The sequence below is a fragment of the Peromyscus eremicus genome, chromosome 1, assembly GCF_949786415.1.
Source record: "Peromyscus eremicus chromosome 1, PerEre_H2_v1, whole genome shotgun sequence".
NCBI lineage: Eukaryota > Metazoa > Chordata > Mammalia > Rodentia > Cricetidae > Peromyscus > Peromyscus eremicus.
The window spans coordinates 193,170,341-193,182,313 of record NC_081416.1 but is presented as its reverse complement, the minus strand read 5'-3'; the positions used below and the strand labels follow the sequence as shown (position 1 = coordinate 193,182,313).

The 11,973-nt window shown below is 41.5% G+C and overlaps 1 protein-coding gene and 1 long non-coding RNA gene across 2 annotated transcripts; one reads left to right on the top strand and one right to left on the bottom strand.

Moving 5' to 3' along the window:
- Positions 1-1,703: 1,703 nt before the first annotated feature.
- LOC131902704 (uncharacterized) lies at positions 1,704-3,654 on the bottom strand. The gene is made up of 2 exons (XR_009377102.1): positions 3,391-3,654; positions 1,704-2,104 (listed from the first exon to the last, which is right to left on the bottom strand). It is a non-coding gene; the product is annotated as an uncharacterized LOC131902704 (long non-coding RNA).
- Positions 3,655-3,714: 60 nt separating this feature from the next.
- Positions 3,715-5,590, top strand: Fpr2 (formyl peptide receptor 2). Its single transcript, XM_059253708.1, has 2 exons — positions 3,715-3,792; positions 4,524-5,590. Exons 1-2 carry the CDS (start codon positions 3,789-3,791, stop codon positions 5,582-5,584), a joined length of 1,065 nt encoding a protein of 354 aa, XP_059109691.1. The 5' UTR covers positions 3,715-3,788; the 3' UTR covers positions 5,585-5,590.
- The last annotated feature ends 6,383 nt before the right edge of the window (positions 5,591-11,973 follow it).

Here is an 11,973-nt window from a genome sequence, read left to right as displayed (position 1 = left end):
CAGAATACACACAGTGCTTTACATTAATTTCTGTAATCTGCAAGAGCTAGGATGAGTTGTAAAGTCTTAATGAACTTGTTTAAGTGTGGACAATGTCCAAAGAACTAGTTACTATTGTCAGAACCATGCTCTTCTCTATGTATCTCTTCTCTGTGTAGCTCTAGAACTCAATATATAGTCAAGGATGACCTTGAACTTCTGATCCTCATGCCTACACATCTAGGTTGCTAGGATTAAAAATATACACTATCATACTCAGTTTTGTGCAGTGCTGGAGATCAATCCCAGAGACAAGCACTTGCTAGTCAAGTACTTTCCCAGCTGAGGCACATCCTCAGCCACAGAAACATGCTCTTCTCTGAATGTGAACTTCTACAATGCATAGCCTACAAATGAGCCCTAAAACACGGTACAGAACATGGTGAAGACAGGGATGACATTTATTAAAGACTCACTTGGTCCAACTTGGAAAGTTTCTGTGTTTATTCTCATTCTATCCTTACTTGAAAATTCATTCTCCACCATAAAGCCATTCCTGATCAGCAGATGAAAAACTAAGGCTCAAAGAAATGACATTGGCAGTATTAGGGATATGATTAGAAAACAGATTCATCAGGACTGAGAGGATGACTTAGTGGGTAAATGGCTCACAACATGAGGATCTGAGCTTGGATCCCAAGTACCCACATTAAAAAAATACAACAACAATAACAAACAAACAAAAACCAGGCACAACAATACCCATTTGTAACCCCAGTTCTAGGGAGGCAGAGACAGCAGGAGGTCTGGAGTTCACTAGACAGCAAGCACTGAGTCAGTAAGCCTTGGGTTCAGTGAGAGACCATATCTCAGAAAATAAGGTGGAGGATCAGTTGATGGAGATAACAAACATTGGCCTGTGGTGTTCACAAGTACAAGAACAGGCACATGGATGTACACAGGTTCACCAGTGTGGATCACACACACAAAACAAAACAAAAAAAAAAAGAAAGAAAATATATTTATCTGATTGTAGAGCCCAGGAAACTTTATACTACAGCAATGGTTTTCCACTTCAGGTAGTTTTGTCTCCCAGAGGATGTTTTTGCATCTTTAGACACTTTTTGGTTATTATAGCTGGACGAGGGTTGCTCCTGGAATCTAGTAGATGAGGTCAAAGAGCTGCTACACATCCTGTGATGTACAGGACTTCACCACACCCAACCACAATTAAGTAGGGACAGATGTCAACAGTGCCAGGGTTGAGAAATCCTGAATTCCATTACACAATGTTCTGCATAGGACCTTGGTAAAAGTGACAGGTGAGGAAAAGAAAATAAGGAAGTATAATAGGAAACTGAGGAGGGAAATCACTCATATCATATGTGAGGATAGTCAGCTATTGTGGCAGGTCCTGTCAAATTAAGCACACTAGTGAGGCAAATTTGGGAGCTCTGGAATTAGTTTAACTAGGGTTCCAATGCTTGTTGCTGTTAATGAAAACAGAGACAAAATAAAAAACCCTACCAAAATCCTTAGAGTGTGGCTTTGGCCTGATAAAAGAGGGATGTTGCTTTTTCTCAATATTATCATTAGAATTAAAAATGAGAAACTTCTGGGTGTGTGTTGTGTAAGTTTTCCTGAGGAAACAAGACGCACATGTCTCCTCACCCCAGTGAACCCATGACAGATCAAAGTAATGATTACATCAAAGTGCAACATGGTGGATCTACAATTTTTATTGGGTTTACCAACAGGAGTATGGGTAAGGAGTTACAGGAGCAGAGATGACTCAGATGCAGTTGTATCACCAAAAAGCCCACCCCAATAAGGGTGAAGACTTGTGGAAACTGTATCCCTGCAACATCCTACATGACTTACAGACCACTTGACAGGTCAGGGAGTCTCTTCTAGGTAGCAATGCTGGTCAGAGTCTCCTATCCCAGCTGAGGTTTACTGTTCCATAACCTTGGAGAGAAGCAAGTCTGAATTTTCTAAGTTTCAACTCTCCAAGACATGTGAAGTTTGTTTACTTTCTGGAACCTAGGAAGTTCCCTTCTGCCTTATGAAGGGAATGCTTGAGTTTCAAGGAAATTTCTTCACAGAAATCTGTAATTTTAGCATTCTGGAAGTTGAAGCAGAAGGGTTAGGAGTATGAGGTTAGCTTGGCTACATAGCCAGACCCTATCTCAACCAACCAATTATCCAAGTAACCAACCAATCAACCAAAGAAGAGCTCAGTATTACTGTTCCTTTTCAAAGATGAATTGATAAGTCAAAAACTATATGGTTGTGCAAAATTACCCCAGATTTTATGCAAATACATTTTAAGGCAGGGTTCATGAATAATAGAGATGATTCTTTCTGCATTTTTATTTTATGGTGCTGCTGGGGATTGAACCTAAGGTTTCTTGCAACTAGAAAAGTGCTCTGCCATTGGGCTGCAGCCTGAGCTCCTCCCTGGAGGATTCTAAGCAGGTAGATACTCTACCATTGAGCCATGCTCCCATCCCCTCATAGGAGATTCTAGACAAGCACTCTATTACTGATACAAGATCCTCAGGCCTATAAATAAATTTCAACAGATAACATGTATACATATTTTGTAGCCCACACATTATAGCATAAGAAAATATTCCAAGTTTCCTGAACCTGGGTGGGGGTGGACACAGAGACTTCTTGGTTGAATTGGCTACAGACATGATCTGACCAGAAGTCAGGCAACACAGAAAAAGAAAGTCTTGTTCTTAAGAAGCTAGAAAAGCAATCACAGAGGCTCCCTGAAGACTTACTCCCACTGTTTTATCATCCAGAATTGTGTCCTATGTGCATGTCTTCAGCAATTCCTTATGAAGCATTGAAGAGTCAAAGTACTCTCTAGACCAATCAGGATTTATACTCAAGCGTAGATGGAGGGACAACCTCCGTGATCAAAACATGACTTGCTTAGCAGAGAGAAGCAAGTGATCAGATGCTGGGGAGGGAGCATTTAGCAATATCTGTCACATTTGGTACGGCAGAGGAAGGACTCAGAGGTCAGACTCAGCTAGACTAAAATCTGTCCTATCACTATTTGTGTAGATGTCAGGTTTTACATTCTCTTACATCATTCTAGTCTTACAAAAACTAAAAATAATGAACCTTTAATAATTCTTATATAAATAAATATAAATTCCATCATAATTACACATAATTACAGAGAAGTCCACAAACTCCACCAAAATTCATTATGTCTTACCTTATATCCCATAAAACACTAAACTATGTAGTCATGCACACTCTTTGTATACAAAGGAATGAGGAACTTCATAACAAGAAGGAACAATGGAAGGCACTGGTCTGAAGGTAGAGATGCTACCCACCCCTCACTAACTTCCTTCCTTTTCAGAATCATAAGGAAGAATGCATTACCAAGCAGCAGTAGCAACCATTCAACCTCCTCTTAAACTGTGGGCTAAAGCCAATGCCTTAGATGAACAGAATTAATAGGCAAACACTGGGATGAGGATCCTCACAGTGAAGAGAAATAGAAACTTGAAAACTGTATAAATCTCAGGTTGGAAGGAGGTAGTGAGCTTAGAAAGTGGAGAACTTAGCACCATTTGCCAAGTCCTGGTTAGAATCATATTTGAACTTGAAACCATGTAAGTAAGAAGCTAGATGTGAAGGAAACTGTGTTGTCATGGAAGCTGTTTCCAGAATGCCCCTTTGTGTTTAAACATTCTTTATCCTGCAGTTAAGGTATTTCTACTATATAAGAAACCAAGACATCAAGAAGCATCACCAGTTACTAAACTTACACATTAGCAATGGGTAGGACTGTGACTTCAGCTTTGTTATGATATCCTTGGACTGTGTTTTTACCTCCCATCTTTGTAAAATTTTAAGAGTATCATAGTAATCAGTACTCAGAAATTGGCATCTGGCTTACCACAAGTTTGAACAATAACTGGTCACTCTATTTCTGTATATATACCGCCCATCTCATAAATCTTTGAAAAAAAATCTCTTTGAAATCCACAATGTAGAGTCCAATGGGCTGATACTCATTCTTTTGTTCAGCCCACTCTAATATCTCTCTTCTGTCTATCTGTCTGCCTTTTTCTGTCTCTCTCAATCTCTGTCTCTGTCTCTCTCTCTGTGTGTCTGTCTGTGTCTTTTTCTCTCTCTCTGGAGTGTTCAGGTATTTGCTTTGTTAAACAAACTTTTTTTAATCAAACTTTTGGCATCTCTCAGCTGAATTATTTCTTTTGTGAACACAAGAACTGAGGGAAAGCCTTCACCAAGGAATTGTCTACTGAGTCTACTGCTTTGCTGGGAGTGCTAAACTCCTATCACCCATGTTTTGCTGTTTGTTCACTCTCAGTTCAGTGTCGCTGCTGGAACATGGGGGCTTATTACTTATTATTATTATTATTATTATTATTATTCATAATATTACTGGTAGAATGGATCTCCTATGGTGGCAGGTGGTGTGGATTCTGAATAGAGGTGATGTAAGATGGAGCCACATCTGAGAAATGACTGTTTTTGAAATTTTTCAGGTGCAGACAAAATGGAAGCCAACTACTCCATCCCTCTGAATGCATCAGAAGTGGTGGTCTATGATTCTACCACCTCCAGAGTTCTCTGGATCCTCTCAATGGTGGTCCTCTCCATCACTTTTTTCCTTGGGGTTCTGGGCAATGGGCTTGTGATCTGGGTAGCGGGATTCCGGATGGCACACACTGTCACAACTATCTGTTATCTGAACCTGGCTTTGGCTGACTTCTCCTTCACGGCTACTCTACCATTCCTCATCACCTCAATGGCCATGAAAGAAAAATGGCCATTTGGTTGGTTCTTGTGTAAATTAATTCACATTGTGGTGGACATAAACCTATTTGGAAGTGTCTTCTTGATTGCTCTCATTGCTTTGGACCGCTGTATTTGTGTCCTGCATCCAGTCTGGGCTCAGAACCACCGCACTGTGAGCCTGGCTAGGAAGGTGATCATTGGACCCTGGATTCTTGCTCTCATCCTCACAATGCCCATTTTCCTCTTCTTGACTACAGTTAGAGATCCAAGAGGGAATGTGTACTGTACATTCAGCTTTGTGTCGTGGGGTGACACTGATGTGGACCGATTGAACACAGCTATCACTATGCTAACAGCTAGAGGGATCATCAGGTTCATTATTGGCTTCAGCATGCCCATGTCCATTGTTGCCATCTGCTACGGACTCATCGCTGCCAAGATCCGCAGAAGAGACCTTGTTAATTCCAGCCGTCCCTTACGTGTCCTCACTGCAGTTGTGGCTTCCTTCTTTATCTGTTGGTTTCCCTTTCAACTGGTGGCCCTTTTAGGCACAGTCTGGCTCAAAGAGATGATTTTAGGTGGTGGTTATAAAATTCTTGACATGTTGGTTCACCCAACAAGCTCATTGGCCTTCTTCAATAGCTGCCTCAACCCGATGGTCTATGTTTTCATGGGCCAGGACTTTAGGAAACGACTGATTCATTCCCTGCCTTCCAGTCTGGAGAGAGCCCTGAGTGAAGAACCTGCCCAGATCAGTGGTACAGGCACCAATTCACTTCCTGCAGACATTGAAATAAAAGGAATATGAAGAGAAGGCTGGGGGATGCTTTTTGTCTCATGCTAGTCCCATTTCACTTTTATCTTACCTTATATTGTCATGTAGAGCATTATTAATCTAAAAAAAAATATTTCTCTGTCCCCTGAATTGGGGAAAAGAAATAAAAACCAAAGCTAACATTGCTGTCCTTTTGAGGCTTTTTCAACTAAGCTTATAGCCTGGAGTAAGACTAAGATGGCCAAACATTACTGTTTGGGTGGGAGCTCCACCTCAACCCGTGGCACCCTGGCATCCCTATACCCAAAGAGTCTGGAATGTTTGGAAGGAGTCTGGTGGAAGATCCACCTTGGCTTCCCTCCCTATCTCATTCCCTGGACCCACCCCTTCAGAGCCTGCCAAACACAGCTCTTCCCCCATAGAGGCTCAGGATGACTTTCACAGGGGATATATAAGCAGCATCTCAGAAAACATACTGGTGATTCTTCTGGTCTCACATCCCGGTCTCTTCTCTGTGGGGCCAGGGAATCTCCTGGGAGCACTTTACCCATTAAAACTGAGCTTTTCTTGATTTGGTCTGATTCGGTTTGTTGCGATGATGGCGGAGAGGCCTTCAGAAGGCCGAAAACTTATCAATTACAAGAGCAAAAAATAATAATGCATACTTGCAAGGATTAGATAAGATAGTAGATATTAAAATCAAAATTATACTATTTCAGGGTTTAAGAGAAATTTCTGCTCTAGCTGAGGACCTGGGTTTAGTTCCAAGTATTCACATCACTCAACTTACAGCTGCTAGTAATGACATCTCTAGGGAATTCAACAGCACTGGCTTCTGTAAGCACTTATACTCATATGTACATACCCTTACACACACACACACACACACACACACACACACACACACACACACAAATAATTAAAAATAAAATAAATCCTTCAAAATTATTTTATCATTAACAGGTAAAATTTTGCTGGGCTTTGCGGTGCATGCCTATAATAATATTTTATAATATAATATCATTTTATAATATAAATTCATTTGGGAGGCAGAGGCAGGAGAGAAAAGTTCAAGACTTGCCCCCAAAACAAAGTTATGTGGTTTGCAGGGAAACAGATGCACCAGGAGAAAGGCACATTAAATGAATTAAATCAGTCACAGAAAGACAGATATTATATGTCATCTCTCACTTGTGGTTCTTAGATTTTATATAGAAACATAAAAATTATACTTGTGGGGTGTGTGTGCGTGTGCGTGTGCGTGTGCGTGTGTGTGTGTGTGTGTGTGTGTGTGTGTGTGTGTGTGTTTAAGTAAGCCTGTCTAGAGAGACAAAGGAGAGTAACAGGAGTGAGGATAAGTTAAGAGAAGGAGAGTGGTGGGTTTGAAGGAGAATATAGGAAACAAACAATGTACACATGTACAAAAGCTTGAAATCCAAAACAAATGAAACAATAACATAGACAAGATAAAGGAACAAAGAAAGAAGAGATGGAAAAATATTCAAACATGTCTCCAGGTCTTTGGTTTGTCTAGATACAATGCACATCACTTAGAAGATTGCCATGATCATCTTGGGCAAGCAACTGCCATCTTGGAGAGTTTAACTGCTCCCGCTCGCATAAGATAATCCCAGTTAGGTTTATTGGCAAGTTTACATCCTGCTTAGGGGGGCAGAGTAGGAAATATAATTCTCATCTGAGCATCCAGCTATCCCTAAACACCTGGCAACTCTTCATGTGGCCTAGAGAAGGTGCTAGAATATGCAGAGGCTGGAGAAGACTCGAACATGGTCTCTATATATTTTGTGGTGGGAAACCCTCAGCTCTGCTGGGTAAGGCTTTTTAGGTGAGGTTGGCTGGGCAAAGAGTAACTGTACTCCTGCAAGGAACCCATTAGCTATGATCTGTGAGGAAGTTCAATACATGCATTGTTTCTCCAATGTTATCTTTGGCTGACTCATGTCCTGGGACCTTTTGAGAAGGGTAGACCTGAAGATAGTTTGAGACCTTAAGAGAAGAGGTAGAAATTGCTTATGTTTTCCCAGGGAAGGAGTTTTAGCAACAAAGGCTGAAAGGTGGGACTCTCCACTATTCCTTAACTCAAAAAAGTACTGTGTGTCAGGGTAGTGGAAATGCTATAATAAAGAACTCAAAAATTTCAAAAAAATAAAGGAGTTTAAATTGTCCTCTTGGTAATGAAGAAGGGTCAATGAGAAAGAAAATTAAATAAGTTTTGAATTTTTGCTGTAATCATTGCCTACACTTTTTTTTTTACTGATTAAATTCATTGGACAGTCTCACCCACTACCCCTTCTATTTCCCCATATGTCCCTTCCCCACATTTTCTTTTCTTTTCTTCCTAATATTATAATACTATTATATCATTTCTCCCTTCCCTTTCCTTTTTCCAAACTCTCCCACACACTCCTTGCCCTTTTTCAAATTCGTGGCCTCTAATTTATTTCTCCATTATTTGTTGTTACATACATATAGGCTGTATTCTGTTATTTGCTATTTTGAATACAGCAGAAATAAGCATGGATGAGCAAGTATCTATACTAGGCTATGGAGACCTTTGGGTACATGACCGTGATCAGAATAGCTAAGTATAAGTGTTTTTAAAAGAAAGATAAGTTAAACTCTAGTCCTTTTTTCTTTATCTCATCTGGATTCAGGGCACTTTAATAACAGGGACCCATTCATGCAGAAACAGAAGTTCGCCAAACTTGAATCTAGTAGAATGAGGAGAGTCAAAGACACGACAAAAGCCCCTGGCATAGGTGGCTTCGGGGTCTTTCAGTTTGTCTCACAGGCAGATGCAAAGCAACTTACGGGATACCGTGCGCCATCTTGTGGCTTTCCAGACACAACGCAAGGAAACAAGTCAACCTTGCTGCTCAGCTCTGTGACCTTAGAACCGTTTCTTTTCCTCCGAGCGCCCCCTGCTGAATTTTTTTGAGTGCAGCTGGACAAAGAACTATGGTAAAGCCAGGAATGTCCTTTCGTTTCAGAATGTGCGTTTCAGCTCTGATTGGGGAATACGGGCATGGCTTCTCATCTCACACACCCCTAGGACTCCCGTGATGTTGTATTAAAGAAAGCCTGCCTGATGATTCATCGTCTTGGCCTGCTGCTTTGCTTCCCCCGCACCACTAGCTCTCCTGTCTCTCCTGTAGCAGCTCCACATTCCATCCTAGTGATGGTTTCTCAGAAGCTGACGTACAACAAATGCTGCAGGGAAAACTCAGTCACTGGGAAGGCTTCTTTCCTTTTTCTTTTCTTTCTAAATTTTTTTCAACCATGGGTGAGGATACAGAAGCATTGGGGCATCTGATTCATAAATTCTGGTTCAGGGAGCGGGCGATGTAGCTCAGTTGATAGAGTCCTCGCTGAGCATTCATGACATACTGGGTTCAATTCCTACCACGGCATAAAAGCAGTCTGTAATCCCAACAGTCCGGAGATAGAGGTAGGAGGATCAGGAGTTCAAATCTCAGCTGTCTGGAGAGTTTCATGTCATCCTCAGTTCATGGAGACTCAGTATCAACAACAACAACAACAACAACAACAACAACAACAACAACAACATAACAACCACAAATATGAAGTCTGGTGCAGAAATCCAAAGTATGCCCCTATTCACACACAGACTGGCTCCATTCATGATGACTTTATGGATATTCTTAGTTGAATCAGTACTATCTTCAATAGAGAATATAATTCATACCCTAGAACATGTGGGATTCTGTGGGGACTCGTGCAGTGGTCACTGGAAGGAGGACATGTGCAGAAGTCCAGTTACCAGCATAAGCTTTTGGAGAGAGCCTGCTGTTTTCACTAGCATCCTGTGCAAACCTCTGCGGGCCATACTTTTGCCTCGAAGCAGCCGGTGGCTGCAAGTTCAAGGTCAATATTTTGTTCTTCTGAAAGAGCATCTTCTCAGGAGAAGTTGACAGAATTAATGATTAATTAGAAAAACGTTTCCTTTCTTTTTCTACCTCCTCATTCACACTACAAATCATGATTCTGGTAAATCAATACACGTGAATCAGTGCGTGCCTGTATAGATAAAGCTTATGCGATATATTGAGACACAGAAGGATAGCCTACTCCACCAGGCTCTAACAGTAACCTCCTCAAATTTCAGGTTTACCAAACAGTTAATTTACTTTATTTAACTTGTTATGTGTACATTGTTTGCCCACATGTATTTATGCAGCATATGAATACTTGGTACCTGTGGAGATCTGAAGAGGGAGTCAGATCATCTGAGGCTTGTACAATAGGTGGGTGTGAACTGCAGTGTGGATGCTGGGAACAGAACCCAGATCCTCTGCAAAAGCATCAAGTGCTCTTAACCACTTCAGCTCCCAAATAGTTACTTTTGACCAGTGTGTTATCTATCAAATGATAGTGTTACTTTTGACCAGTATGTTATCTATCAAATGATCTTTGCAAACTCAGAGCAAATATTGAAAGATATAGTCAAAGAATTAACTAATTAATGCTGATCACATTGGGGCATTTCCATCACAGAAGGTCGGGGCCTTGTTGCTATTGGCTGAGATCTATATACTGTGTGTTATTTTGCCTTTTTAATTCATTTTTTACTTAATTCGGTTAACATTTTTTTCATTTTTTAAATTTAATTTGATTAACATTTTTTTCATTCATTTTACATAACAACCACAGTTTCCCCTTCCTCCTCTTCTCCCATCTCATCCGCACAACTCCCACCTACTCCCCTTTCCATCCACTCCTCCTCCATCTCCATTCAGAAAGGGGCCAGGCTCCCAAGGGTTTGAACAAAGCATGGCACATCAAGTTGAGGTAGGACTGAGCTCCTTCCCCTTCATCAAGGCTGGGGAAGAGGTTCCTCAAAACCAGCTAAGTGTCAGGGACAGGTCCTCATCTCATTGCTAGGAGGCTTACAAACAGACCAAGAAGTCACAAACATGCAGAGGGCCTAGGTCGGTCTCATGCAGGATCCCAAACTGTTGTTCTATAGTCTATGAGATCCCATGAGTTCAGGTCTCTGTGGGTTCCTGTCATGACCTTGAGCCCCCTGGCTCATACAATTCCTCCTCACTTTCTTCAGGAGAACTCCTGGAGCTCGGCCCAGTGCTTGACTGAGGCTCTCTGCATCTGCTCCTATAAGTTACTGGATAAAGGCTTTCTGTTGATAATTAGGATAGTAATCAATCTGATTACAGTAGATGGCTAGTTCAGGCACTCTCTCTACTATTGCTAGGAGTCTTAGCTGGGGTCATCCTTGTGGATTCCTGGGAGTTTCCCTGGCACTAGGTTTCTCCCTAACTCCCAAATGGCCCCCACTATCAAAATGTCTCTTTCGTTAATCTCCCTCTCCATCCCAACTCCAACCTACCTCCCACACCCAGCTCCTCAACCCACTCCCTCAAATTCCCATCCCCCCATCCTCCCCACCCCATCCCCAGTTTACAATAGAAAACAAACAAACAAAAAAAAAAAAAAAAGAAAAAGAAATCTTCTTCAATGACTGCCACAGAATCTGCTGTACATCAGCCTGTGAGAAACAGTCTCTGAGATGAGACGTGGAGCTGCGGGAGAGGCAGTAGAGCTGAGGGTTTAATAAGCACAGCAGCAGGCTATGTTGACAAATCACCAGGCCAACTCACTGAGTGTGGATGAGGTGAGAAGTCATCCCCAGAGTCTCTAGTCAGAGCTGGACAGCATATTCTGAAATGGAGGAAAGTTCCTGGCTTTCCCATATTCACAGTTCATTGTCCAGGTGCACTTAGGAATTCTCTATGTGTGGATCACACAGAGGAAAGAAGCAGTTTTGGGGTGTCTCAGATCATGGAGTGGAGTCACTTCTGTTTCTTCACTTTGTGTCTGGACAGCCACAAGATGGCGCACAATATCCAGCAAGTTGCCTTGCATCTATCTGCCTGTGAGACAAATTGAAAGACCCTAAAGCCAGCCCTGTGGGGGGCACTTGTCTGTGTCTTTAACCCCTCATTCCCTACTAGACTCAAGTTTGGAGAACTTTAGCAGAATGGTTTCCCTTTATTAAAGCACGTCAAATCCAGATGATATATAGGAAAAGGGACTAGAATTTAACTTATCTTTTACAAACAATTATACATAGTTAGTCCACTGGTAGGCATCTACACACAGGACTCTACAGCCTTGTCCAGATACCTCCTCATCCACATGTATTGCTGCTGTATTCACAATATTAAGTAGATGAATTCAAATTTGAACTCCACCAAATTGATGAATGGAGAGCAAAGATGTGGTAGGTACACATAATGGTATTTTATCTGGGCATAAAGAAAACCGAGATTATGAAATTTGCAGGAAAATGGATAGAATTGGAAAACATATTAAGAGAGATAACACTGGCTCAGAAACAGAAACACCTCATGTTCTCTCTCAAA